This window comes from Simochromis diagramma, unplaced genomic scaffold (assembly GCF_900408965.1).
Source record: "Simochromis diagramma unplaced genomic scaffold, fSimDia1.1 OVJJ01000393.1, whole genome shotgun sequence".
Lineage (NCBI taxonomy): Eukaryota > Metazoa > Chordata > Actinopteri > Cichliformes > Cichlidae > Simochromis > Simochromis diagramma.
The window spans coordinates 213,096-236,532 of record NW_024386730.1 but is presented as its reverse complement, the minus strand read 5'-3'; the positions used below and the strand labels follow the sequence as shown (position 1 = coordinate 236,532).

At 39.6% G+C, this 23,437-nt stretch overlaps 1 protein-coding gene and 2 long non-coding RNA genes across 5 annotated transcripts; all 3 read left to right on the top strand.

Annotated features, from left to right (window-relative positions):
• Positions 1-80: 80 nt before the first annotated feature.
• Positions 81-23,135, top strand: LOC120740026. Its single transcript, XR_005697346.1, has 3 exons — positions 81-93; positions 9,193-9,199; positions 22,560-23,135. It is a non-coding gene; the product is annotated as an uncharacterized LOC120740026 (long non-coding RNA).
• LOC120739028 lies at positions 1,273-3,429 on the top strand. The gene is made up of 4 exons (XR_005697166.1): positions 1,273-1,323; positions 1,472-1,565; positions 1,775-3,126; positions 3,318-3,429. It is a non-coding gene; the product is annotated as an uncharacterized LOC120739028 (long non-coding RNA).
• LOC120736163 (programmed cell death 1 ligand 1-like) lies at positions 12,462-19,715 on the top strand. 3 transcript variants are annotated; one of them, XM_040037245.1, is made up of 4 exons: positions 12,463-12,689; positions 12,855-15,764; positions 18,160-18,501; positions 18,740-19,715. In XM_040037245.1, exons 2-4 carry the CDS (start codon positions 15,701-15,703, stop codon positions 18,853-18,855), a joined length of 522 nt encoding a protein of 173 aa, XP_039893179.1. In that variant the 5' UTR covers positions 12,463-12,689; positions 12,855-15,700; the 3' UTR covers positions 18,856-19,715. The 3 variants fall into 3 exon arrangements, 2 of the variants coding, with proteins under 2 accessions (XP_039893179.1, XP_039892413.1); XR_005696733.1 differs by lacking the exon at positions 12,855-15,764 and having other exon boundaries at positions 12,462-12,689; XM_040036479.1 differs by lacking the exon at positions 12,463-12,689 and having other exon boundaries at positions 12,730-15,764.
• Positions 23,136-23,437: the final 302 nt, after the last annotated feature.

Genomic DNA, 23,437 nt, shown 5'->3' with positions numbered 1-23,437 from the left:
CAACATTAGTGAATGACTCGTACCAAAGTGGATGAAGCAAGAAGAATGAGTTCAGTAAAGTCTGACTTATCTGACTGTTTTGTTTTGCTTAATGTAATAATTAATAATTCGGTGCGCTTTATGGCCTGAAAAATAGGGTATAAGATTGGAGAAACCTGCAGTCAGCTGAGACTGAAGTGGATGAGTGACAAAACGTTTCTCCCACTGAAAACGCTATGTCCAGATGAACAGAATCAATTTTGGAGAGTTGTTCTTCATGTTCACCTCAAATCAACCTGAGTGTCATTTCTCTTTAGTTCTGATCTCACTGCTGAGCTGCACAACAAACCAAGGTCAGTAACCTTCTTCTGTCACAGTTTAAACCTGAGAAATGCTCACTGATATGACCTGATTGGGTTCAGAATGTAAAGTAAACAGATCATCAGTTTATAATTTTAACCCTCACAGCTCGTCTGACTGTGAGTCCCAGCAGCTCTCAGTTCTTTGAAGGAGACTTTGTGTCTCTGAGCTGTGAGGAGGACGACAGCTCTGCTGGATGGACTCTGAGGAGAAACACAAGCAAACAACAAAGGACTCAGTGTGGAGATGGGTGGGGAGAAGCAGCTGGTTCTTCATGTAACATCGATGTTTTCCAAGTGGACAGTGGAGTTTACTGGTGTGAGTCCAGAGAGGGTCCCATCAGTAACATGGTTAACCTGACAGTCACTGGTAAGCTGAGTGTGTGGAGTTAGTGTTGATGAAGCTGTGTGTAAATGGATGAAATGCTGTAGTTTGTCTCTGTGTTGAGGTGGATCAGTGATCCTGCAGAGTCCTGTCCTCCCTGTGATGGAGGGAGATGACGTCACTCTGCTCTGTAAAACAAAGACCACTCCCTCCAACCTCCCAGCTGCTTTCTATAAAGATGGCTCCCTCATCAGGAAGCAGCCTACAGGTCACATGACCATCCAGCATGTTTCCAGGTCTGATGAAGGCCTCTACAAGTGTGACATCAGCGGTCATGGAGAGTCTCCATCCAGCTGGATCACTGTCACAGGTGACACACTCACCTGTCTGTGTTTCTGCAGCTTTCAACATTCACAATGTGACGACAACTTAATGACTGTGTTTGCTTTATTTTAGGGGAACACACCACCACACCTCCACCTACATCCACACCTCCACCTACATCCACACCTCCTCCTGGTTCCACCTCCCTCACTCTTCCTGCATCACTCTCTCCTCCTGTTCTCTCTGTGTTGTCATCTGTTGTATCAGTCTGTGTTGTGGTTCTACTGGTGTTACTGGTTCTGCTGGTGAGACGATGTGTTCACAGGAAACCTGAAGGTGAGACTCAGACTTCCTGATCTTTCATGTCTGAGTTTGTTTAATAGAATAAAGTTCACATTCATTATGATCACAGTAACAACTTTCTTAAATGTAATCTCTGTTTAGATCTTTAATTTATATAATTGTTCATGTTGGAAAATTTCAGCAGGTCAAGAAGAAACTGGAGAAGATGACATCATCACTCATGTCATGTACAGTTTCATCAAATCATCAACAACAGCCAGTCAGACGAAGCAGAGGTGATGTTGTGTTTTCTTCTTGTTACACTGCGATAACATTTGTGCGTGTAGATCAGGGGTTCCATTATGTTTATATATATTTCTTCATTATTTATTGATACTGAAAGTTAAAGAAACAAGAACACAGTCATCTTTTGGGGATGTTTTGAGTTCAACAGATTTTCTGGGATCGTGTTAGCAGCACCTTCCCCTTTATGTCTCCTCAGCAGGAAGTGAAGCAAAAGAGCAAAAGGACCTCAATCCCCTTCCTAAGATCCAGTAAAGCAACTCCAGTCCTCTAAAGTTTCTCTCTTTTGGCTTTTAGATACATCCTTGATCCGAATGATTATCTCACTTGTTATCAGTTTAAAACGCTACAGGACAGTATTTCTTGAGGAGTGGAATCAGAGAAACCTGCTCTAGGTAAACCAAAGTGTCAGGTTACGTCAAATCTTGGTTTGGTGTGGATTTATCTGGATATGTAATTTTTCGCTTGGTTTTGGTAGCACTGGTGTCTGGTCATTCCAGAAGCAAAATCGTCTACTTTCACAGAGGCTGTTCATAAATGACTCCCATAACAGTAAAAACATCCACTTGCTGGATTAATTATATTTTATTTTCAGGGTTTTTTGTTTGAACCTGAATTCAAAACCATCTACACTGACGCGATGTAAAGAGATCAAGTATGAAAATATTTTAAAAAGGAGATGAAATCAAAGAAATGAATTCTGAATATAAATTAGTGAAAGCAAGTGTCCACACCCATGCTCTCAAACAGCCAATCAACAGCTGAAAGATGAAACATGTGACTTTGACTCATGTTCAGGTTTAGCTCATTTGTTACTATGTAAAAAGGTAAAACATGATGGCTGCTAACATGTTTTATTTATTTTTCAATGGACATTTATGCAGCGTAGCACTGAGGGGACATTTAAATACAAAGTTTAATTATACGTTTGTTTCCTTTGAGTATAATTTGATGAGTGAGATGTAACCATGTGTGTTCAACTCTGTACTTACTGAGTGTTGTTCACTGTGAGCTGGACTGTGTGTTTGTGGTCTGTGGTTGAAGCTAGCAGCTCTGCAGTCGTCCAGCATCCTGTTTTTGTTTTTAACATTTGTGTCTCCAACATTTGAAATTCTCAGTAACACTTTATAGTTTCTGTGCCTTCCTAACATGTTGAACATGTACATTGATGTTGATGAATCTAGTGTAACTGCAGTCTGAAGCTGGTGAGATGTCCTGCTGCAGTGTGCTCTGGTTGGTCTAATAATAGTGTTCATGCTGTGAGAACATGTTTGCTTTCTGCTCTGTGGTGAAGTGTCAAAAGCAGAAGGCAGCTTTGTGGTCGTCTGACTTATTTATCACAGAAACACCTCCAAGTTCTTTGTGGTCACTCTGTGTTTCACAGCGGAGATGTGAAGATGAGAACATTTTGAAAAGCTGCTGTGGTTTATTAAAACGATCTCTTCATGAAGAAGAATTTAAAAAAAAGATCACCTGCAGTAAGTTAAAGGTGTTTTATTCTGCAGAGAGTGAACCAGCTGAAGACGTCAGTTATGAACCAACAAGGTATCCCAGGTACAGCTGCTCTTTATCTTTGACTTTATCTTTGACTCTGAGCTAAGCTAACCACACAACATCAAGACTCCAGATCAGAGCTCTGAACTGGGACTGTGTGTGATGCAGAGAGGTGGAGATTGGAGGTATTGAACTACAAATCTTGTAATCATGTTTCCTGTTGTTTGAACTGTGTGTATGTTTGTGTTCAGACTTTAAACCAGAGCCAGACGTCGTCTACTCTTCACTGAAGTAGTCCACCAGTCCAACCACTGCATCCAGCTGCTGGTGTCTAACTGGTCGCCCCAGCACCTCAGACCAGAGGAGATCAACATGTTTAAAGATTTTTATATTTATTGAATTACATTCAGTATTTGAATGTGTCATTTTCTATATCAGCAACAAACATATTAGTCTGTTTTATGTCCTCGATAATTTCAGTGTTATTTATATCTTGTTCTATTTGTTCTCACTTGTTTTTCCTTGTGTGGTTCTTTGGGTTTCACCAAGGTGTCAGATGGAAAGTTTGACTGTTCCTGCTTGGTTAATGCTAACTGACAGACTCTTGAGTGCACAATATAATAAACATTAAACTACAACCACAGACTAGAAACAGCAGTTGTTGTTGTTGTTGTTTTTTAATTAATTAAATTTAATTTAAGTTTTTTTTTACTTTTCTTTCTTCTTCCTCTGTGAAACATTCATAGTGTCACACTCGATGTTTCAGATGAAACACAGCTGAAGTGATTTAGTGTCTGAAACTACAAATCGATGAACTGGACTTCCTTCAGGATCCTGAACTCAAAGCTCATCCTGCTAAACTTCTCAGTCAAGTTAAAATGCACCTGAATCACATTTAATGTCTGCTCCCATCTACTGGTGAAACTGGGTATTACAGCACAGCTGATAACCTCTTTAACATCCAGCAGGTCACCACTTAAAGGCGGGTTAGGGTTTAATATCAGGCTGATAGTTTGACAAACTGGAAGATGTCCTTCTTCAAATCAGTTCAGTTATACAATTTCCCCCTTTTGTACATTAAATAGACAAAAATCCATATAAAGGTTAAACATGAGCCTAACTCCACCCACAACAGTCTGCTGGTGATGTTCAGAGGTTTACAGCCATGAACTGGAGTCACTTTATACCTCATCTGGTCCCAGGATCTCTCTGGAAAATGGAAAACATCACTGTGGTAAAGATGATGAGGAAAACTCTGCCACTGTGACCTGACTGTGGATAAACAGAGTCAATACATTGATCCTCACTGCAGTGCTGGAGGTCATGCAGAGTAAATATCTCATTAAACACCATGTTTCTGACAGTTTAATAAAATAACTTCAGCTTTGTCTCAATTTACACAAAAGTTACAGGTCATAAAAATCTTTATGTTTTAAGACCTGACTGAGATTTAATTCATATATTGATTTGTGTCATCAGTTTATACGTGAATATAAATCTTCTAGCAAAAACATTAGTAAAATAATGATTTAATCCAGGTTGTTCATTTTACACACAGACATTACACTGTACATGAACGCTTCATCCAGTTTTATCTCGACATAACCAGAGTACCACCAACACCAGTTTAGGTTAGTGAAGATATTTTCATCATATTTGAATACTTTTACTGAGGACATATCTTTCCCAACTACAATATGAACTGTGTACAAAATCTCCCAGCCAACAATACAAATATTGAGCTCACCATAACCCTGAATACATGAAGTGGAATCAGAAATTCGTCAGAGCCTCTTCACTTGTTGCCGCCTGACGCTACAGTTGGTTAGATTATTTCACCCTCATGACTCCACACTCACATCTACACTGACCAATACCAAATTAAAACCTCAATGCATTTTTTATTAACACTTAAACAATGAAAAATAACAAGTAATTTTGTTAAATGTCAGGCATGCACTCTTTGGTCCTTCTGCTCCTCCCCTCATCATGTGACTCAGTGGGCACATGGAGGCTACAGCCAAGGAGAAAGTGGAACATGGTGTGGAAATATTTCACTGCTGTAAATGAACAAAAGTGCTTTTAATTTATATTTCAGCTCTCTGAAATATATCCAATTCTCTGATAGTGACCCTGTAAATACTTATTTACATATCTGACTGATGCCAAATGCTGCAGCACTACAAGATTCATTCAGCCTGAGCTGAACAGGTTTCCATTACATTTTCTAAGTCATAGTTCTGTCTGTTCAATTATAGTCTGAATTTATTTATTCATGCAGTGAATATTTTCCTTGAAATGTAGAAGCTGCTCCACTGGAAGAGATTTCTGAGAGAGGATTTCTGTGAATGAGGGAGCTTCATCCAGTCTGTGAGGATAATGGACTTCTTACTTTTATTACAGCTGTCTTCATGTTTCTTCACTGAGGTCACATCTGTGTTGGGTTTGTGTTAGCCTGGTTGAAGTTCAAAGTTCAACTTAAATTTAGGTGACTCCTCTCCTGACTGTGGCTGCTGTCCATGGTGCTGATCAGCAACTGGAACAACGCTAATGATTATTCCTCATATTGTTGCTGCATCCACACTGTGTGTGTGTGTGTGTGTGTGTGTGTGTGTGTGTGTGTGTGTGTGTGTGTGTGTGTGTGTGTGTGTATTTCAGAGATGCTGGAATAAAAATAGGGAGTTTAAATTGTCCCATATTAAAGTAAATACAGTGCTGATATGAAGGGGAAACAGCATCACATGACTACATATTTCATATATTGTGACATCAGTGTTAACTTAAAATAACTTTACCATTTTTTGCTGTCTACAAAATGCAATATGCTGATAATTTCTTTCTTTTTGAAATTAAATGAATGACTGAACTCAGTCGTTTTAATGAGTTCAGTTACAGACTTCAAGCTGAAAGTATACGTTTTATTTCTGACTGTGTTTATTAAATATGTTCACTGTACTCTGGAATAAATACGTCCGGTTTCAGATTGGAAATATACAGAAAATCAGACCAGACTTTAATCAAAACAAGAGATGGAAATGAAACTAAAGAGATTCAAGTAGACTCAGAAAAATATGAAATGCTCAAACAAGAAGAATCAAATGTCACTTTATTTTTCTGTTTCTGTTTGTAATAGTGTTCCTGGACCTAATCGAACACGAGCAATGTAAGACTGATTGTTAAACACTCAGTGAAACAACAAAAACTGGCAGAGAAGAGTTTGCAGCATTTAAATACTCGTGTTTATTTTAAATTCACACGTGACCATGCTGCAGCAGGGTTTGGCCTGTTCCTGCCGTAGGTCATGATGCAAAAACATGGCTCATTTAGTCCATTGATAGGTGGTTGCCAGGCCGCACATTATGATATAATGTATAATTCAGCTTTTATGGATATGAATGATGAGCTATTTTTGTCAAATGAATTTGTTTGTTCCCTTCATGAGGTTGTAAAGAGAAAAAAGGTCATTTTAGAACATTGCTATGCAACATGATGATATCATGACCTCAGATAAAGATGGGAATCTTCAAGACGCTGAGATTTGCCTCGTGTTTATTTTTGGTTGATCAACTCATGATTGCTCACAAAGAGTGGGTAGACAAAACAAGCACAGAGACACAGAGACTCACTGGCTGCCAGCAATACGTTTTCAACAACAGAAGACAAGTTCAGTGTTTGCAAAAACAGTCACAGACATAAAAGCTTCTCTCTCGCTCTGCTGCCTGAATGACTGTCAGCTGGTTGGTAAATATTCCCTGGACAAAATTCCCTCGGTGGTGTTGTTGAATTTTCCCTTTTTAACATCAAAGCTCCAGAGCTTCTGTCACCACACCCACAGTGCTGTGTGTATTGCTGTTGTGTCTTGTCACTGTATGATCGGACACACAACACACACAGTCAGTCTGTACCAGTGACAAACACTCACTGCTGAAGCAGTTTCACCTGCATACAGTTCAGCATCCAATAATTAATCAGAAAGTGAAATTATTGATCTTGATTTTAAGACTATTCTGAAGTGAAGACTTAACAAGGCTTAGACTCACTTCTCCACTTGGCTGATGACACAGATCTTTTCAGGCCTTTTTAGAGCAAATGTTGTTGAGAAAGCAAATAAAAATATGCTGTCATATGCTCCAACTTGTTTTGAGTAAAAATCCCTTGAAAAGAAAAACATTGTCGTTTAAGTTTATTTTCTTTCAAGTGATGATTCCACAACAACACTTCCACAGTGTTTCCTGGTACTGATTTGATAAACATAAAGTTGCTCTTGTTCTTTTCACTTGCAATTATACAAGGAAGTGAACATTTAATGCTTCCACTATTTTTGCATCTCATTTCTCATTTGTCCTCCTGGTTTTGAAAATGTCTTGCTGGCATATTTCTGCCTCAGTGTGAGAAAAACTAAAGAAGAAATTCTTTATTTTTAGGCACAGCAATGATGGTCAGTTTGATCCAGGACATGTTTAGTTATCCAAAAATGTCAGAAATGAAAATTTTTCATTTCTGACATTTTTTCAGACATTTTATAGACTCATTAGACATTTTACTCATTATTATATCATAGACTCATTATTTGTTTGTTTATTTATCTTTACTTTTTTTAATCACTCGTGCAAATTTTATTTTTTCTTTCTCCATCCTGATGATCAGAAGAATATTTGAGGTTTTCAGAGATCTATAAAGATGGAGAAGATGACATCATCACTCATGTCTTTATGACAGTGCACCACTGTCAAAATATCAAATCATCAACAACAGCCAATCAGATGAAGTAGAGGTAATGTTTTGTTGTCATCATATCTTTATAGTGTGAGGACATTTGTGCAGTGGAGATCACTGATTTCAGTTTGTTTAAATATATATTTTTTTCATCTGTTGCTGACACTAAAGTTCTTATTGCAATAAAAGATAAGTCTCCCTGATTGCTTTCCTTGGATTGCTCTGTTCATAACGTGAACTAAAGTATTTTTTTTTTCAATAATTTTTTTTAAAATGCAAGTCTGTGGGGACTGACTCACTTTTGGAGCCTCAAGCAGAAATTAGAGGGACTGAAGTTATAGTGTACACACCAAATCACAACTGTCACCTCAATGTACTTTATATTGTAAGGAGTTGACTATAGAATAGAAAAAAACCCAACAATCATATGACCCCCTATGAACAAGCACTTTGGCGACAGTGGGAAGGAAAAACTCCCTTTTAACAGGAAGAAACCTCCAGCAGAACCAGGCTCAGGGAGGGGCGGCCATCTGCTGCGACCGGTTGGGGTGAGAGAAGGAAGACAGGATAAAGACATGCTGTGGAAGAGAGACAGAGGTTAATAACAGATATGATTCAATGCAGAGAGGTCTATTAATACATGGTGAGCGAGAAAGGTGACTGGAAAGGAAAAACTCAATGCATCATGGGAATCCCCCGGCAGCTTACGACCTTAAATTTACATCTTTTCTCCATATCTATACTTATCTCCCTGCAGTGAAGCTCAGTGTGCCCAGTGGTGGTGTGATATGGTAGACTGACGTAGTGCTGGACACTCCAGTATCAACAGGAGGCGGAGAACTAAACGGCAGTGTGGCAGTCGCAGCTGCTGGAGCTGGACCAGACAGTGACTTGGCAGCCACAGAACATACGGTGGCACTGGTTACGGTGTGGCAGTCGCCAGCAGGTGCAGAACACAGTGAGGCAGAGGAGCAGGCTCAGAAAAAAATGATTCATCAATAAAGGACTTTAGATAAATATAACATCTTTTCTTCCTTCTCTGTCCTTTCTTATCTTTTAACTATCTCTGAGTGAAGTTATCTCGCACTCTTTTGTCTCCCTGTGAAATACAGCAGATGGACTTTTTAGTGCTGTGAAATAATAACTTCCCTAAAATGCGTTAAACCAAAAGTAACAAGCCAGTTTTGAAAATGTAAGGAGCAAGTACAGATCAGTACACATCTCTCAAAAAAAGTGAAAGGTTGTTAAAAAAAAAGTACCTGAAAATTCCTGTCTTCTCTGGAAGCTTTTGCAATGAAAATCATGACCTGAATGTGCTGTTGTGCCAAACATATTTGCTTTCCCAAGACAAGCTCTATAAACTCTCTCTTGTTAGTGTTTTTCTTTTACTTATTTGTGCATTTCTATTAGTATTTCAGTAATGACAGATCATTTGAAAGAACTGAGCATGATTTCTAAAGATAAAGAAATTAATTAATGTTTAAGGAAAACTTGGACTTGGATGACCCATTATGGGAGAACAGGATCCCAGTGGTGATAGGATTTAACAGGGTTTCACAAATAAGAGTCTGAAAGGGAGAAAGCACAGACTTAAACCACGCAAAATAGAGGCTTATTTGATGAAAAAAGACAGGCAAGAAGATGCTACAGTGTAACACTGTGGGAAAGTGGTAGTGATGTAAAGAACAGACTAGCAGCTGACACCCAGGAAAGCAGGTAGATGAATGGGAAAAGGATAAGAATAAGATAACAGAGCAAAAATGGGATGAAAATAGTAATTATTTGCATGGGACTTTTTAAAACACAGTTACAAAGTGCTTCATAATTTTAAGAAAAGCTACACATTAAAGATAAGTACACTAGATGTGCCAGCTGCCTTTCAAACCATGTATGTCTCATCCATAAAAAAATCTTTGCAACTATCCCTGCTAGTAAAAGTGTTTTTTCCACAACACTGCTCCTCCCAAGGTCTACAAAGCCACTTGTGTCAGAATGTTCCCTAAACTTGCATACGCACAGAATATTTTTGGTCATCGTTTGGCTTAACTTAGCACAGCTGTATGCTTCCTTTCTATCGGCTGTGCAAAGGTACATCACAACATGCAGCAGTCAAAATTTGAATTTCAGTTCAATTCAGTTCTATTTTATTCATACAACACCAAATCAGAAGAACAGTCACCTCAAGGCACTTTATATTGTAAGGTAGACCCTGCATAATACATACAGAGAAAAACCTAACAATCATATGACCCCCTATGATCAAGTCCTTTTAACAGGTAGAAACCTCCAGCAGAACCAGGCTCAGGGAGGGGCGGGGCCATCTGTCGTCACCGGTTGGGGTGAGAATAGGAAAACAGGACAAAAGACATGAAAGCAGCAAGTGAAAAGATTTGGACCACAGCATGTGTGAATACTGATACACTTGAGTTGTGCTTTGCTCGGTACAGCAGGACACCTTTATTCCATGAAGCAAGCTATAGAAAAGACTGTCCAGTGTGAAAGGGAATGCTAACATGCAAAAATGAGTTTTCAGCAGTTGTTTAAAACAAAAAACAGATTCAGCTGTTTTTAAAGTGTATATATCTGTTGGTGTATTTAAGATGAGATAAGAGAAACCTCTATTAGTCCCCCACATTGGAAATTTTTTGGTCAAGACAGAAAGCGCAAGTAAAGAGCAGTAGAAAATAAGGAAAAATATTTTAGCATATTAGTAATACGTATAAGTCCTTGAAATATTTTCTGTTCAGGCCAGTGGAGTGTGAACAGCGTGTACCAGACTTAGATAATAAGTCGAAAACAACAGGCTGAGAATTGCTAGCTAATATTAATACAGAAAGGTTAGGGAGTGAGGTGTTTCTCTTCCTCTGTCTTTTTCCAGGAAAAGGAGCAGATGTGAGACGAGGTCAGACGTGGATGAAGTGCTTGAGAAGATCCAGTCAGGGTCGGTAGGACTGGCCACGTTGTTTCCCAGGAGAAGATATTCATAATAACACTTGTTTTTGCTGTGGTATAAAACGGTATTGCCTATTTACTGCTGAAGTGTCTGAGCTGAGTCTGTGCTCATTCATGGAGATTTTTTTTTTTTTTTACTTCTGCACCCAAATCCAGGAGACACGAAAACTCAGAATTCATAACAGATGAAAAATAATCATTTGATGTCACTTTTTTTCTTAGCGTTTGTACAGTTACATTTACAGGACTGAAATCTGCTTACATTAAACAGACAATTTGAAAGAAATTATAACATGAAACTGCAGTGAATTCTGTTGTTCATTTGAACAGAATGAATGTAGCGACCTGCAATTGTGTTTTAGTCTGAATTACTGAATACTGAATACTCTACTAGGTCATTCAATCAATGAATCAATCAATCTTTATTAGCAGACTTTACGTCCATAGCTTAAAAAAACAACAACAACAAAACATAAAATATTTGTAATGATATAAAACCATTATATACATAAAATACACAATTACTTAAAAGAAAACAATAAATACACAAACACTTCAACCAGTGCTTCCTCAGATTGGATGAGTAACAGGAACCACTCACTGTCTCTGTGAGTGCTAAAATTAGACTGTTAGAGCCATAAATGTGAACATTACATTTCTTAAAAGTACTTTAAAAGTCCAAACACCCACAGCTACAAACATCTGACTGGCACTACCTCCTCTAAGTTTTCTACGAAGGTTTCTCATTGCATCATTACATGCAGCATGCAGCTTCTACAATGTTTTTAAGATGACCACAAGGGGGCAGTATATAACGGGGTTCAATACCCTTCAAACAAAGCCAGTTTAACTGGAAGTGAACAAAAGCTGATTTGCAGTAGTATTTGCCTGCACATAGCGCTTACATCGTTGTCTGTATATGTCATCATCATCATTAGTTTAATCAGTAATAAATATTTCACCTTTTTATGAACCTCAATAGTTTTTTGGGACAGTTTAAACAGAGAAATTTACCTGTTCATCCTGTTTGGTTCTACATATCAAGACAGAACTTTCAACAGCATTTTACTTTATATCATATAACACACCATATTCAGCACTGCTTGGACTAAAAACAACCAGGTCATGATAAGAGGATTTATCAATGTTTAATCTAATACACACCCAGCTGTGAGGAACGCCACGTCACTAATCAAGTGTTTGTATGTGTCAGCGTTTTATTGTTGACTTTGATGTTTTAATCTCTTCAAAGTGAATAAATCAAATTCTATTGTCTTGTTAAATAATAAGGAAGAAATCAGTAGATTTGAAAATGTTCTGGCATGTTGTTCAGTGCGTGAGTTGACATTGTGAATGATTAGATAAACCTGAAACTGGAACTTTGTAGGTGTTGTGTTGATCAGAGTCAAGACTGAAACAGAAAGTCTTTTAACTGCTGACCGTGTTTATTAAATGTGTTCACTGTACTCTGGAATTGTGACCTTGTACATTTATTTATGTCACAGACTTTATCTTCATTTATGGACAGACATGTCATACAGAAACTGTCATACGTTTGTCACTTTGTTTTATGTCTCATAATCCCACCTACGGAATGAGCAGATAAGAAAGGAATGTGGTTGCTAAGGAGGTGTTGCTATGGACACTGCTGTCACACAGGTGCAGGGTGTGAGCTGTAGAAAACAGGATGACACGGAAATACAGGTTAGTTGGGTTTGTGGCTGTGACGGCACTTTACACACAGATTTTACTTTTTATTTGTCTCCTTATTTTTGTAACTTTTTACTTGTTTTTCATCAAACTTATCCTGGTAACCTTTGATTTACAGGAAAGCAATCGGGTATACCAAAGCTACACTTTCCAGATTTTAGTGGATTTTATGTTTTTGATTTTTTATCATGATGGTCAGACGACTCTTTGAGGATTTTGGAGATCTCTTCAGAACAACAGTAACAGTAAGTGTTGACACCTTTCAGTTTTTAGCTCAACAAACTGACAACTGTACAGGAAGTGTTACGGCACACACACACAAACTTCCTGCAGACTATTTACTGCTGCTCATCTTTTCCATGTTTTCTCTGTGTGTGTTTCTGCTGCTTCTTCGTCCTCACTGTAAACAGATGTACTGAGAGACTCCTGCACTGATGTTTCATAGGAAAGTCCAAACAGCCTCACTGGTTCTCCATGAAGAACAAAGATTTGCTCTCTGTGGCTCCAACACAACTTAAAGACAATCAAAGGTGGACAAAGTTCTCCAGAACAGCTGTGGTTTTATGAAGGCTACAGCTAAATGCTGCCTCTACTACTTTTTAGTAGAGTCAACACTTATTTTGACATCACTTCCTTATGAGAAAAAATCATGGTCAGAGCTGAGGAGTTCCAGGCTGGTTAACACATAACAATGTTTCCCTGAGAATCATTTTCCTATTGAGTCAGTAGTTCTGTCTGTGACGGCCACACAAGGATGTAACATGTCGGTGTAATCCAGACAGAGAAGTGTAATGTGTGTGTCAGTGTGATGTGTTGTAGTGTCAGGAGTCAGGATGCAGCTACAAAGCTTCTTGTTCAGTGTATACAAACAGCTGTAGCTCCATAAAGGCAGCATGCAGAGACTCACAGTGTCTTATAATGAGAGGCTGCTTTCTCTCACACATTATGTTCACTTATTATCAGCACATGTTGTTGTTCTGTGGAACCTGCAGGAACCAGATTTAATAACTAAACTGTAGAAGATGAAAACAACCCTCACTGTTAACCTGCCTCCATCTCATTCACACACGTATTCTTAACTGTGTTCAATGAAACTCATTCCACTTGTACACATATACAAAAACAGGGGGAAAAAACACATATAGGCTTGGAAGGAGAATAATTTTTCTTAAAACACATATTAAAGTCCAGTCCTATACACTAACTTCTTAATAAAGCAGCTGTAATGAAGATTCTGTAGAAATCAAGTTATAAATCTCCACTGGGACAATGGGCCAAGGTTTCAGATCATTCATACACACTATACTGTTTATACAGCCAGATACATGCAGCCTGGGTGGGGTGATTTTGAGGAACCAAAATGCAGACAAGAAAGACAGGCAGTAGTTTAAAAATAGGTAATTTATTTGGCTGTGAAAAAAAGCTAGGAAAATGAGATGCAAACAAAGACTGCGTGACAGGAGGGAATGTGAGACTAAACTCAAACCAGATAAAAATCAATGCAAAGGAGATAAGAAGACATCAAAATAAATATACAGAAAGTGAGAATAACTGAATGGGGAAACATAGAAACAGGAATGAACTTAAATATCAACAAATAACAAGAGAAACAAACACAGGCAACAACTAATGCAACCAGGAACTAACAACTGGAGGCTAAATACAGTAAGACAGCCATTCATAAAGTCAAGAGTGCTGCGGCCCACAGAAAAAACAGAAAATGACTTAATTCTTCACTTGAATCAAAAACAAAAGAAAGTGGCAACGATATTAAAACTGCATTTTATAAAAACATCAACAACACAGGCTGCTGGCTCTAAACTGCTGCCCAGTCATATGCAAAGTGTTAATGCTGATGTGTGACCAACCTGCTGCTGGGACACAAATGTCAATACAAGGGCAGTAAATTTGGTCCAGGGTAATGAGTAATATTACACACTAACCACCTCCTATTACCAATTATATTATACTAACTCCATTCATACAGGTGAGTAATTTCAAACTGAATTTCTATTACTATAGTGGCCCACCTGCGGTAGCTTCACAGTCCACCAGGAGTCGTTGGCCCACACTTTGGGAATAAATCAATAACAAAATACATGGAGAAGCAAAAATAAACACTAAGCAAGTGAAGAATGAAAACCATGACCATGGTGAGGGACATGATGGGCTGGCAGAGCAACAGTCTCCCTCTTTCCATTAAAGACTCGAACAGACAGCTGCAAAAGCAAAGGGAGGACATTTGAGCACACACTGAAGGAAAACAACTGGGGCAGTGCGATATAACCAAAATCTTATATCCCGATATAAGATTTCTACCATCTATCAAAATAAATGCAACTCACAAAGAATTACACCAAATACTATGCCAAACTACAACATTGGCTTATGGCATAAATCAGTGCATAAACCATGTGTCACAATCGTTATGCCAAAAAATGTAGTAGTTTCTAACAATCCTGCGCAGACACCTCCCACCTCAAAATTTAGCCCAACCGTTCAACTACAGAATGAGTGAGTTTCGTCGCATTACCACTGCCAGTTACGGAGATGGGAGCGCAAAACATTTCCTGAGTTCCGGAACAACACAAAGAACGCTACAGAAATGCTACAAGCTGATTGGTTAAACGTAATGTCGCTATCTGTGATGTAGCCAATGATTCATTAGAAGTTGGCCACGAACGTCTTCATGCTGCGTTCCCGTTACCTTTGAAACGGTGCTACTAACATTAGAGAAGCGAGGCAGAAGGATATGTTTTTATTCGTAGCAAAGCGGAGTCGTTCGTCCATTGTTAGCAATACAGCGCATTGTCCGTCCATTATAGTTAAAAGCACTTTTACAGACATGTAGGTACCTAGCATGACTTATTCACCGAGTTACAAATACACAATGGTCATTGTACAAATTAGAAGTTGTACCAGTTTCTACTCTTTATGCGCACTACTGCAGCCTGAGATTGGAAATCTGGGTTTGTTAGACTTCTCTCAATCCAATTTACCGGAGGGGTGATGGAGCTGGACACGGGGAATCTGATTTCCGTTGGACGGGAACGCGGCAGGGACAGGAATCGGACGTGTTGACTGGAGTGGGGAAGTAGTTCTGACTTTAAACCTTATTTCACGATTAACTAATTACGGTTAACTGATTAATGTATTCAGGCGTTAAACTCGGATTGCAAGATATACCAAAAGTACCAACGTCCATCCATCCAACACTTAGAAGAAGCTAACGTCATCAGAAAGTGAAAACACGGAAATGGCAACTTCTGCGTCACTCTGCTGTTTTATGTTTCTCGGTGTCTTCGTGTTTGTCTCTGCAGGTGAGATTTAGCTGTTAGAAACCAAACTGTGATTCTCTCTGAGATGGAGAGGATTTGGTTTCTCTAAAATAATTCTAATTATTTTCGTAGTTTCTTTGTGTGACGGCGACACGAGGCTGGGTGGAGCCTCCTGCAACACTCCTCACACCCTCATGGTGGTGATAACACTGCGTGAAGTTCTCGATCTGTGGGTTCTTAGTGTAAACCGTGGATAGCTAAATAAAATTAAAACATTCAGTCGCACATGTTACATGTTGTGAGAAATGGCAGCTCTAAAGTTTGTTGGGGTCATGGGCCCACAGATTGACAGAGGCCTCTCCAACCTCAGTTCTGTCATGTCATAAATACTCTGAACAAAGTAAGTATTATTCATTTTAAAAGCCAGTGCACTCCCAGTGTTGGTCCCAAGCGCTAACACATCGGTTTGGTCAATAAGGCCAATTGTCTTAAATTCTTTACCACAGCTAACATAGAGCTCATCAGTAATATTTCCACACTGGATCGGTCAAGGCCCAGGATAACAGTGACAGCCTCCAGTGTTGAAGGTGCTGAGGGAAAAAAGAAGGCAAGAGGACGGATGGAGGACAGTCAGTGAATCGGGAGATATAGAGTAACAGGGTATTTATGCTTTAGCAGGAAATCTGCTTTGTAACCCACAGAGTAACCTGATTTGAAACTATCTAGAAATGTGACTGCATGCTGGGTCAGTGCTGACCTTGACCACTGTGACAAGCCTGTTCAGCACTGTCAAGTCTTTCTGTGCATTTCCTGCCTTTTAGTTGCAGGTTTTAAATTTAAAAAAGAAAGAAAATGTAATAGAATATAAAGAAGAGCATCAGTAATTAGGACTCAAATTCTGGGAGGAACATGGCTGAAACTACCTGAATAAAGGTGAGGGAATGTACAAAGAATGGGGAAAAATAGATGGATAGATATGCTTGTCCCTGAAAAGCAAAGACTGGAGATCCAGGAGAGAAAAGCTCCCAGCATTTTTTTTCTGTTGGCTTATAATACATCAGAAGAGCACTACATGTTAACAAATACATGCACACCAGCACAAGCATAAATACTGGCAATTGTGACTGGCAACAGGCAGCTATGAAAAGGATGATAAGTGGAAAGACAATGAGTGGTCTAGATGACATGCCTGTAGATGCATGGAGATGTCTTGAAGAGAGGACAGTGGACTCTTTGATAAGAGTGTTTAACACAATCTTGGAGACTGAAAAGATGCATTTGAGAAGCGTAAGGTAAGATATGTGGGGCAATGTGCAGAGCTGCAGTAACTACTGAGGGATAATGTTCATGAGCCACACCATGGAACTATGAGAAAGTGTTTTTGAAGCTTGGTTAAAAAGAGAGGTGATGATCATTGAGCAGGGGTATGATGATGAGAACGTGCTCTCCAGTGGGATTTTTGCTTTTAAAGTTTTGATGGAAAACTATAGAGACGGGCAGAAGGAGTTTCACGGAGTCTTTGTAGATTTAGAGAAAGCACATCATAACAGAGACGTATGAGGATGGTGCAGGACGTGTATGTGGACATCGAGACAGTAAATGAATAGAATATGAATGAGTAGAACAGACAAGATTAGCAGCGACCATATAGCAGGTTCAGCTCAGTGATCACAGGGAATGGTGGTCAGTGCTTTACAACATTTTTATTTAATAACACAGGACAAATGTTCATTCCACTTTGCTTGGCTTTGAAGTGCAGCATCACCACACTGCTGTGTCCTCCTCTCTCCCTGCACCCACTTTAATATAGGGAGAGAAAATCATTAAAAAAAAGCTCTCCTGATGTGCCACACTACTCAGTGGACCTGATTTCTCAGCTTACACCCCCTACAGCTTAGCCACAAACCAAACCCAGCTGCCAAAGATGTCAGACATCACAGGACAGCTCAGGTTGAGTGCTTTGAAGGTAACATTTGAGAGGCAAGTCTGACATAGTTTGGAGGGATTGTGGATGTACTGGAAAAACAGTGTCAAACATGGAGGTGCCAGGCAGAAGGAGAAGAGGAAGACCTCAGAGGACATTCATGGATATAGTGAAGGAGGATGTGCAGATGATTAATGTGACATGGAGGCCTTACAACCTGTAAAGAAGAAGAAAAAGTCAATACTGTTATCACCAAACTATAAGTATAAATATTTTAAAAGAACATCCTGTAGAAATGATTATAATATACTAAAATTACTACTTCTACATTTATTTCTTTATGCTAGCTGATCTAACAGGTTTACAAGCTGGTATCCTGACTCTGACTTAGTCCCATCACAGGGAGCAGAGCTGGACACATCAGGCTCACCAAATGTTCTGGTTTCTCAGGCCTTTTCTCCCCCAGAAATTATTATATTTAACCTCTCTGCTCTGTTTTGTTTCCTCTTTCAGACCAGGAAGTAATCTCTGGACAGAACGTAACTCTGCCATGTCATGCAAATAGCAAGATCCCTATCATAGCAGTAAAGTGGAGCAGAGCTGACCTGGGGGAGAAATATGTCCTTTTTTACCGGGATGAGCAATTTGTTCCAGTCAACCAGCATCCATCTTTTAAGAACCGGGTGGATCTGCAGGACAAAGAGATGAAGGATGGAGACGTGTCTTTGATTCTGAAGAATGTGACGATTAATGACGCTGGAACATACGAGTGTCAAGTTGCCCAGAGAGAACCAAACCAAGAGATAGCCAATTTAAAGATCATCAACACATCCAAACTCAGCGTTGTTCCTCCAGGTGAGTGAGTAGAGTTGAGTGTGTGTGTGATCAGAGGTGAAGCTGCTTCCTGGTTGTTGATGTTTGTTTCTAAAGATGTTGTTGATGAGACTTTGTAGAAAGCAGCTGGTCTGAGTGATGTGATCAGAGTGCAGTAGATAATGTCTGACAGCAGTTTGAAGAGGAAATGGATTCTGTTCTGTTCTTCACTCATCACCTACCTGACAGCTGACACCTCACACCTGTTTATCTCCTGCAGGTCAGACAAGAGGACACACAGAGGATGGAGGGAAGGAGGCTGGATCTGTTGGACTGAAAGTTGGTGTGACAGTTTTTAGTCTGCTTTTTGTTGTTGCTGTTGGTTTTGCAGTCTAGACAGAAGCGGACTCAACAATCCATCGTTCTGCTGAATAGTCACTTGTTTGAAATGTCACAAAGATTGACTCTGAGTCTCCTGCTGATGTTCTGAGTTCTCAGTGACAGAAAACAGATGAGCTGATGATAGACAGAAATTAACAACGCTGAAGATTCATCAGGTAGCTGTCAAACTTGTAGATTTTTATTTGATTTAAATTTGTATGTGATGATGAAGTGAAGTTGGATTATAGAGAATCTTTTCCCACACCTGTTCTGCTACACCTGAATGAAGTGTAACTGAGGTTACTAATATTAGAGTATTATGAAACCAAAGAAAGTTCCATGTAGGTCCAAAGTCTTTTTCCTCTGAAACTTCAACTGTTTCTTTCATGAAGCAGACTCAGTTTAAACATTTCAAGAGCTGGTTACATATAATTTTATTTTTATACGAATTTGTTTGGTCATTGCTGATAAATTTGACGTTTTTTTAATGTATGTATTTATGTGCTTTATTTGTTTGCTCCCTGTCACCGTAAAAGTTATTTAAGTCAAAAGCTTTTTTTAACCAGTTAATGCAGATTTTACCCACATTGGAATCATTCAAAAGCAAATGTAATAGTGTGTATAGTGTGAGTCAATATACACACCGATGTATTCCCGCATTTACAGTTTGTTATTCATGTAACAAGTTGTAATTGTTACATTAGGTATGTTGTGCTGTTTTACTTGGTAAATGAAAAGTCACTGTTTTTATTCCAGCCGGAGACACAAGTCACAAAGGTGATATTTCTACATTAACATTAAACATTTAACCTGAAACTGTGTTTATGCGTCAGCTGCTTCTGATCAGGATAAATAAATAAATGATTGTGATCATTTGTCAGACTGTTTTTATTCATTCTTTGTGTTTCAGGTATTTACTGTATTTTCTTTCTCCAGTTGACAATTTTATTCATTTATGCTCTAAGAAAAATGCAGAAACATTTTCCTTGAAAGGAAACTGAATAACAGTGGCACGGTAGTTATCACTGTTGCCTCACAGCAAGAAGGTCATGAGTTCAATTCCACCATCAGGTTTTTTTCTGTGTGGAGTTTGCATGTTCTCCCCGTGTCTGCGTGGGTTCCCTCCAGGTACTCTGGCTTTCTCCCACCGTCCAAAGACATGCAGTAACTAAATTGCCCATAACTTTGAATGTGTGAATGGTCGTCTGTCTTTGTGTTAGCCTTGTCTAGGGTGTACCCTACCTCTCGCCCTAAGACAGCTAGGTCCCATGACCCTGAAAAGTATAAGCGGAAGAGAATGGATGGAAAGTGAATATTGTGTCGTTACTTTTCTGTGGTGATTTAGTTGATCCAGATGTTCCAAATGTTTTAAATTTCATGTTAATTTAAGATTACTTTGCCAAAAGGTCCAGTAGAGCAATGCTGAAGAAGATATTTCCATCTTCTGTAGTTCTGCTGATCCAGTTAGGCTGTTAGACATGTTCAAGATGTGTTCAAGAATGATGGTATCTTTTTTGAAGAATAAAAGAAAAAATCGTCTTGATGCATGCTCAATCATCCAGGAAAGTAACTCTCCACAAGTTGATTCTGTTCATCTGGACGTAGCGTTTTGTGGGAGAAACGTTTCGTCACTCATCCAAGTGACTTCTTCAGTCTCAGCTGACTGCAGGTTTCCCCAAGGATCGGGTCCCCGACACAGAGTAACATAGTGTACGCTGTTAAGTGCAGGAGGATTGCCAGGATTTATACATCGGGGAAACCAAACCACCTCTGGTGAAGCGGATGGCACAACACAGAAGAGCTACCTCGTCAGGCCAGGACTCTGCAGTCTATTTACACCTACAGGCCAGTGGACACTCTTTCATCTGACCACATGACATTCTCCCAATCCTCTGCTGTATCATCCATGTGCTCTCTGGCAAACTTCAGACGGGCTTGGACATGCACTGGCTTCAGCAGCGGAACACGTCTGGCACTGCGGGATTTGATTCCCTGCCGTTGTAGTGTGTTACTGATGGTGACCTTTGTTACTTTGGTCCCAGCTCTCTGCAGGTCATTCACCAGGTCCCCCCGTGTGGTTCTGGGATCTTTGCTCACCGTTCTCATGATCATTTTGACCGCACGGGATGAGATCTTGCGTGGAGCCCCAGATCGAGGGAGATTATCAGTGGTCTTGTATGTCTTCCATTTTCTGATGATTACTCCCACAGTTGATTTTTTCACACCAAGCTGCTTGCCTATTGTAGATTCACTCTTCCCAGTCTGGTGCAGGTCTACAATACTTTTCCTGGTGTCCTTCCAAAGCTCTTTGGTCTTGGCCATGGCGGAGTTTGGAGTCTGACTGTTTGAGGCTGTGGACAGGTGTCTTTTATACAGATGATGAGTTCAAACAGGTGCCATTCATACAGGTAACGAGTGGGGGACAGAAAAGCTTCTTACAGAAGATGTTACAGGTCTGTGAGAGCCAGAGATTTTCCTTGTTTGAGGTGACCAAATACTTATTTTCCACCCTGATTTACGAATAAATTCTTTACAAATCCTACCATGTGAATTCATGGATTTTTTTTTTCACATTCTGTCTCTGACAGTTGAAGTGTACCTCTGGTGCAAATTACTGACCTCTGTCATCATTTTAGGTGGGGGAACTTGCACAATCGGTGGCTGACTAAATGCTTTTTTGCCCCACTGTAAACAGTACATTTGCATAATGACGGAAACCAGCCCACTGAAGGAACAATGGGCTGGGAGGTCAGTTCCTTGATCATAATTATGCAAATTCTCATGACCACTGATCAAAGACCACTGATTAATGGCCATGAGTACCATTCACAGAGAGTTGGGGAATGGCTGCAATCACAGCATTGTAAGATGGCGAAAGATGTACCCTTAGGCCCCCTCCTCGATACAGAGATGGTCTTTCCCTTTTCACGTAAATGGCCTCTTTGACTCCACCCTCAAACCAGCGTTCCTCCCTGTCCAGGATGTGCACATCCTCATCCTTGAAAGAGTGTCCACTGGCCTGTAGGTGTAAATAGACTGCAGAGTCCTGGCCTGACGAGGTAGCTCTTCTGTGTTGTGCCATCCGCTTCACCAGAGGTGGTTTGGTTTCCCCGATGTATAAATCCTGGCAATCCTCCTGCACTTAACAGCGTACACTATGTTACTCTGTGTCGGGGACCCGATCCTTGGGGAAACCTGCAGTCAGCTGAGACTGAAGAAGTCACTTGGATGAGTGACGAAACGTTTCTCCCACAAAACGCTACGTCCAGATGAACAGAATCAACTTTTGGAGAAAAGGAAAAATCCAAGTTTCATCTATAAACACAAGCATAACATATTAAATGTAGATTATTTTTGTTCCTTCATTTTCAGTTGGAGTAAACATTAATTTCCCTAGAATCCATAAAGTTATTTTTTAGTTGTTTTAAAATATACACAGCTGTTTGAGATCCTTCTCCAATTGCTCCAAGGCCTCGAGCAGTGCATCCAGATTAGATAAACAGGTGGACAAAAAATACCTTCTTTTGCAGTTTTTGTTTTCTTAAAAAAATCACGACTACTTCAGTAGGTTTCAGTTTTCCATTGCAAGAGTTCAGTGCAGGAACAAGGTTGTCAACATTTACAGAGTCAGTCCTATTTGTCTTACTGTCTACAAGTTGTATCTGACTACTTTGGTTTTCAACTACTTCTACTTACTGACACCTTAATGCTCCTTTTAGTAAGCTTAAGTATTGCAACTGACTGATGACTGTATGAATAAAATGCTTTTTACTCCAAACTTTATCCACGTGAAATAAAACACTACTATTTTATCGAGGAAATGCGCATGCATTCCTTTTCATTTGTTTTGCTTTAGAAACGGACTGTTATTCTGCTGCATTTAAAGCCCAACATCTCCCTCTAGTGGCCATATATAAACATGTGTGAGGATGGTGTTAATGTAAAATGTGAATCATAGTGTTCCAGTCAGTCATCAGTGTGTCTCTGCACAGCTGTAATTAAAATGTGTTCAGAGGGCCTCAGTGTCTGAATGGTTCCAGTTCAGCTCCATAACAGCAGCGTCCCTGGTTGGATTCCTGTGTTCCAGCTCATATCTGCCTCTCTCACTGAGGGGGACGTAACTACATGGACATGGATTTGTTCATCTACCAAACCAAAGATCACTAAGAGCAGTGAGTAGCTTCCCATCTCTGTCTTTGAACCAATAGAAAGCAGGTGCTCAGAGGAAGAGGGCGGGCTTTACTTGGTGTCAGTGACAGAAATGAAAAAAAGCTCAAATGAGTGAGAAGGACGATGAAGGAAACATCTGTGCTGTGTCTGCTCTGTAAGTAGAATCTCTGTGTTTGTTTGAATTCTTGTACTTTGACTGTCTGCTCTCCTGATAACTGATGATGGAGGAGAAGACATGAAAAACAAATCAGGCTGAATTCAAGTTCAAAACACCACGAGGACCAACTGCAGGTCTGAACTGACTCTTTATCTTTGCTCTAAACTTTGACATGTTGCTGGCATTACATAGAAAATGAACCAATATATCAGAGAGAGAGTTTGTGTGTTTGTCAGCTGTTTGTGTGGAGTTGTTCTTTACGTTCACCTC

Coding starts and splice junctions, on each gene's coding strand:
- LOC120736163 (XM_040037245.1), top strand. CDS start 15,701: ATGGCAACTTCTGCGTCACTCTGCTGTTTTATGTTTCTCGGTGTCTTC. Junction 15,765..18,159: donor CTTCGTGTTTGTCTCTGCAG/GTGAGATTTAGC, acceptor TTCCTCTTTCAG/ACCAGGAAGTAATCTCTGGA. Junction 18,502..18,739: donor ACTCAGCGTTGTTCCTCCAG/GTGAGTGAGTAG, acceptor TATCTCCTGCAG/GTCAGACAAGAGGACACACA.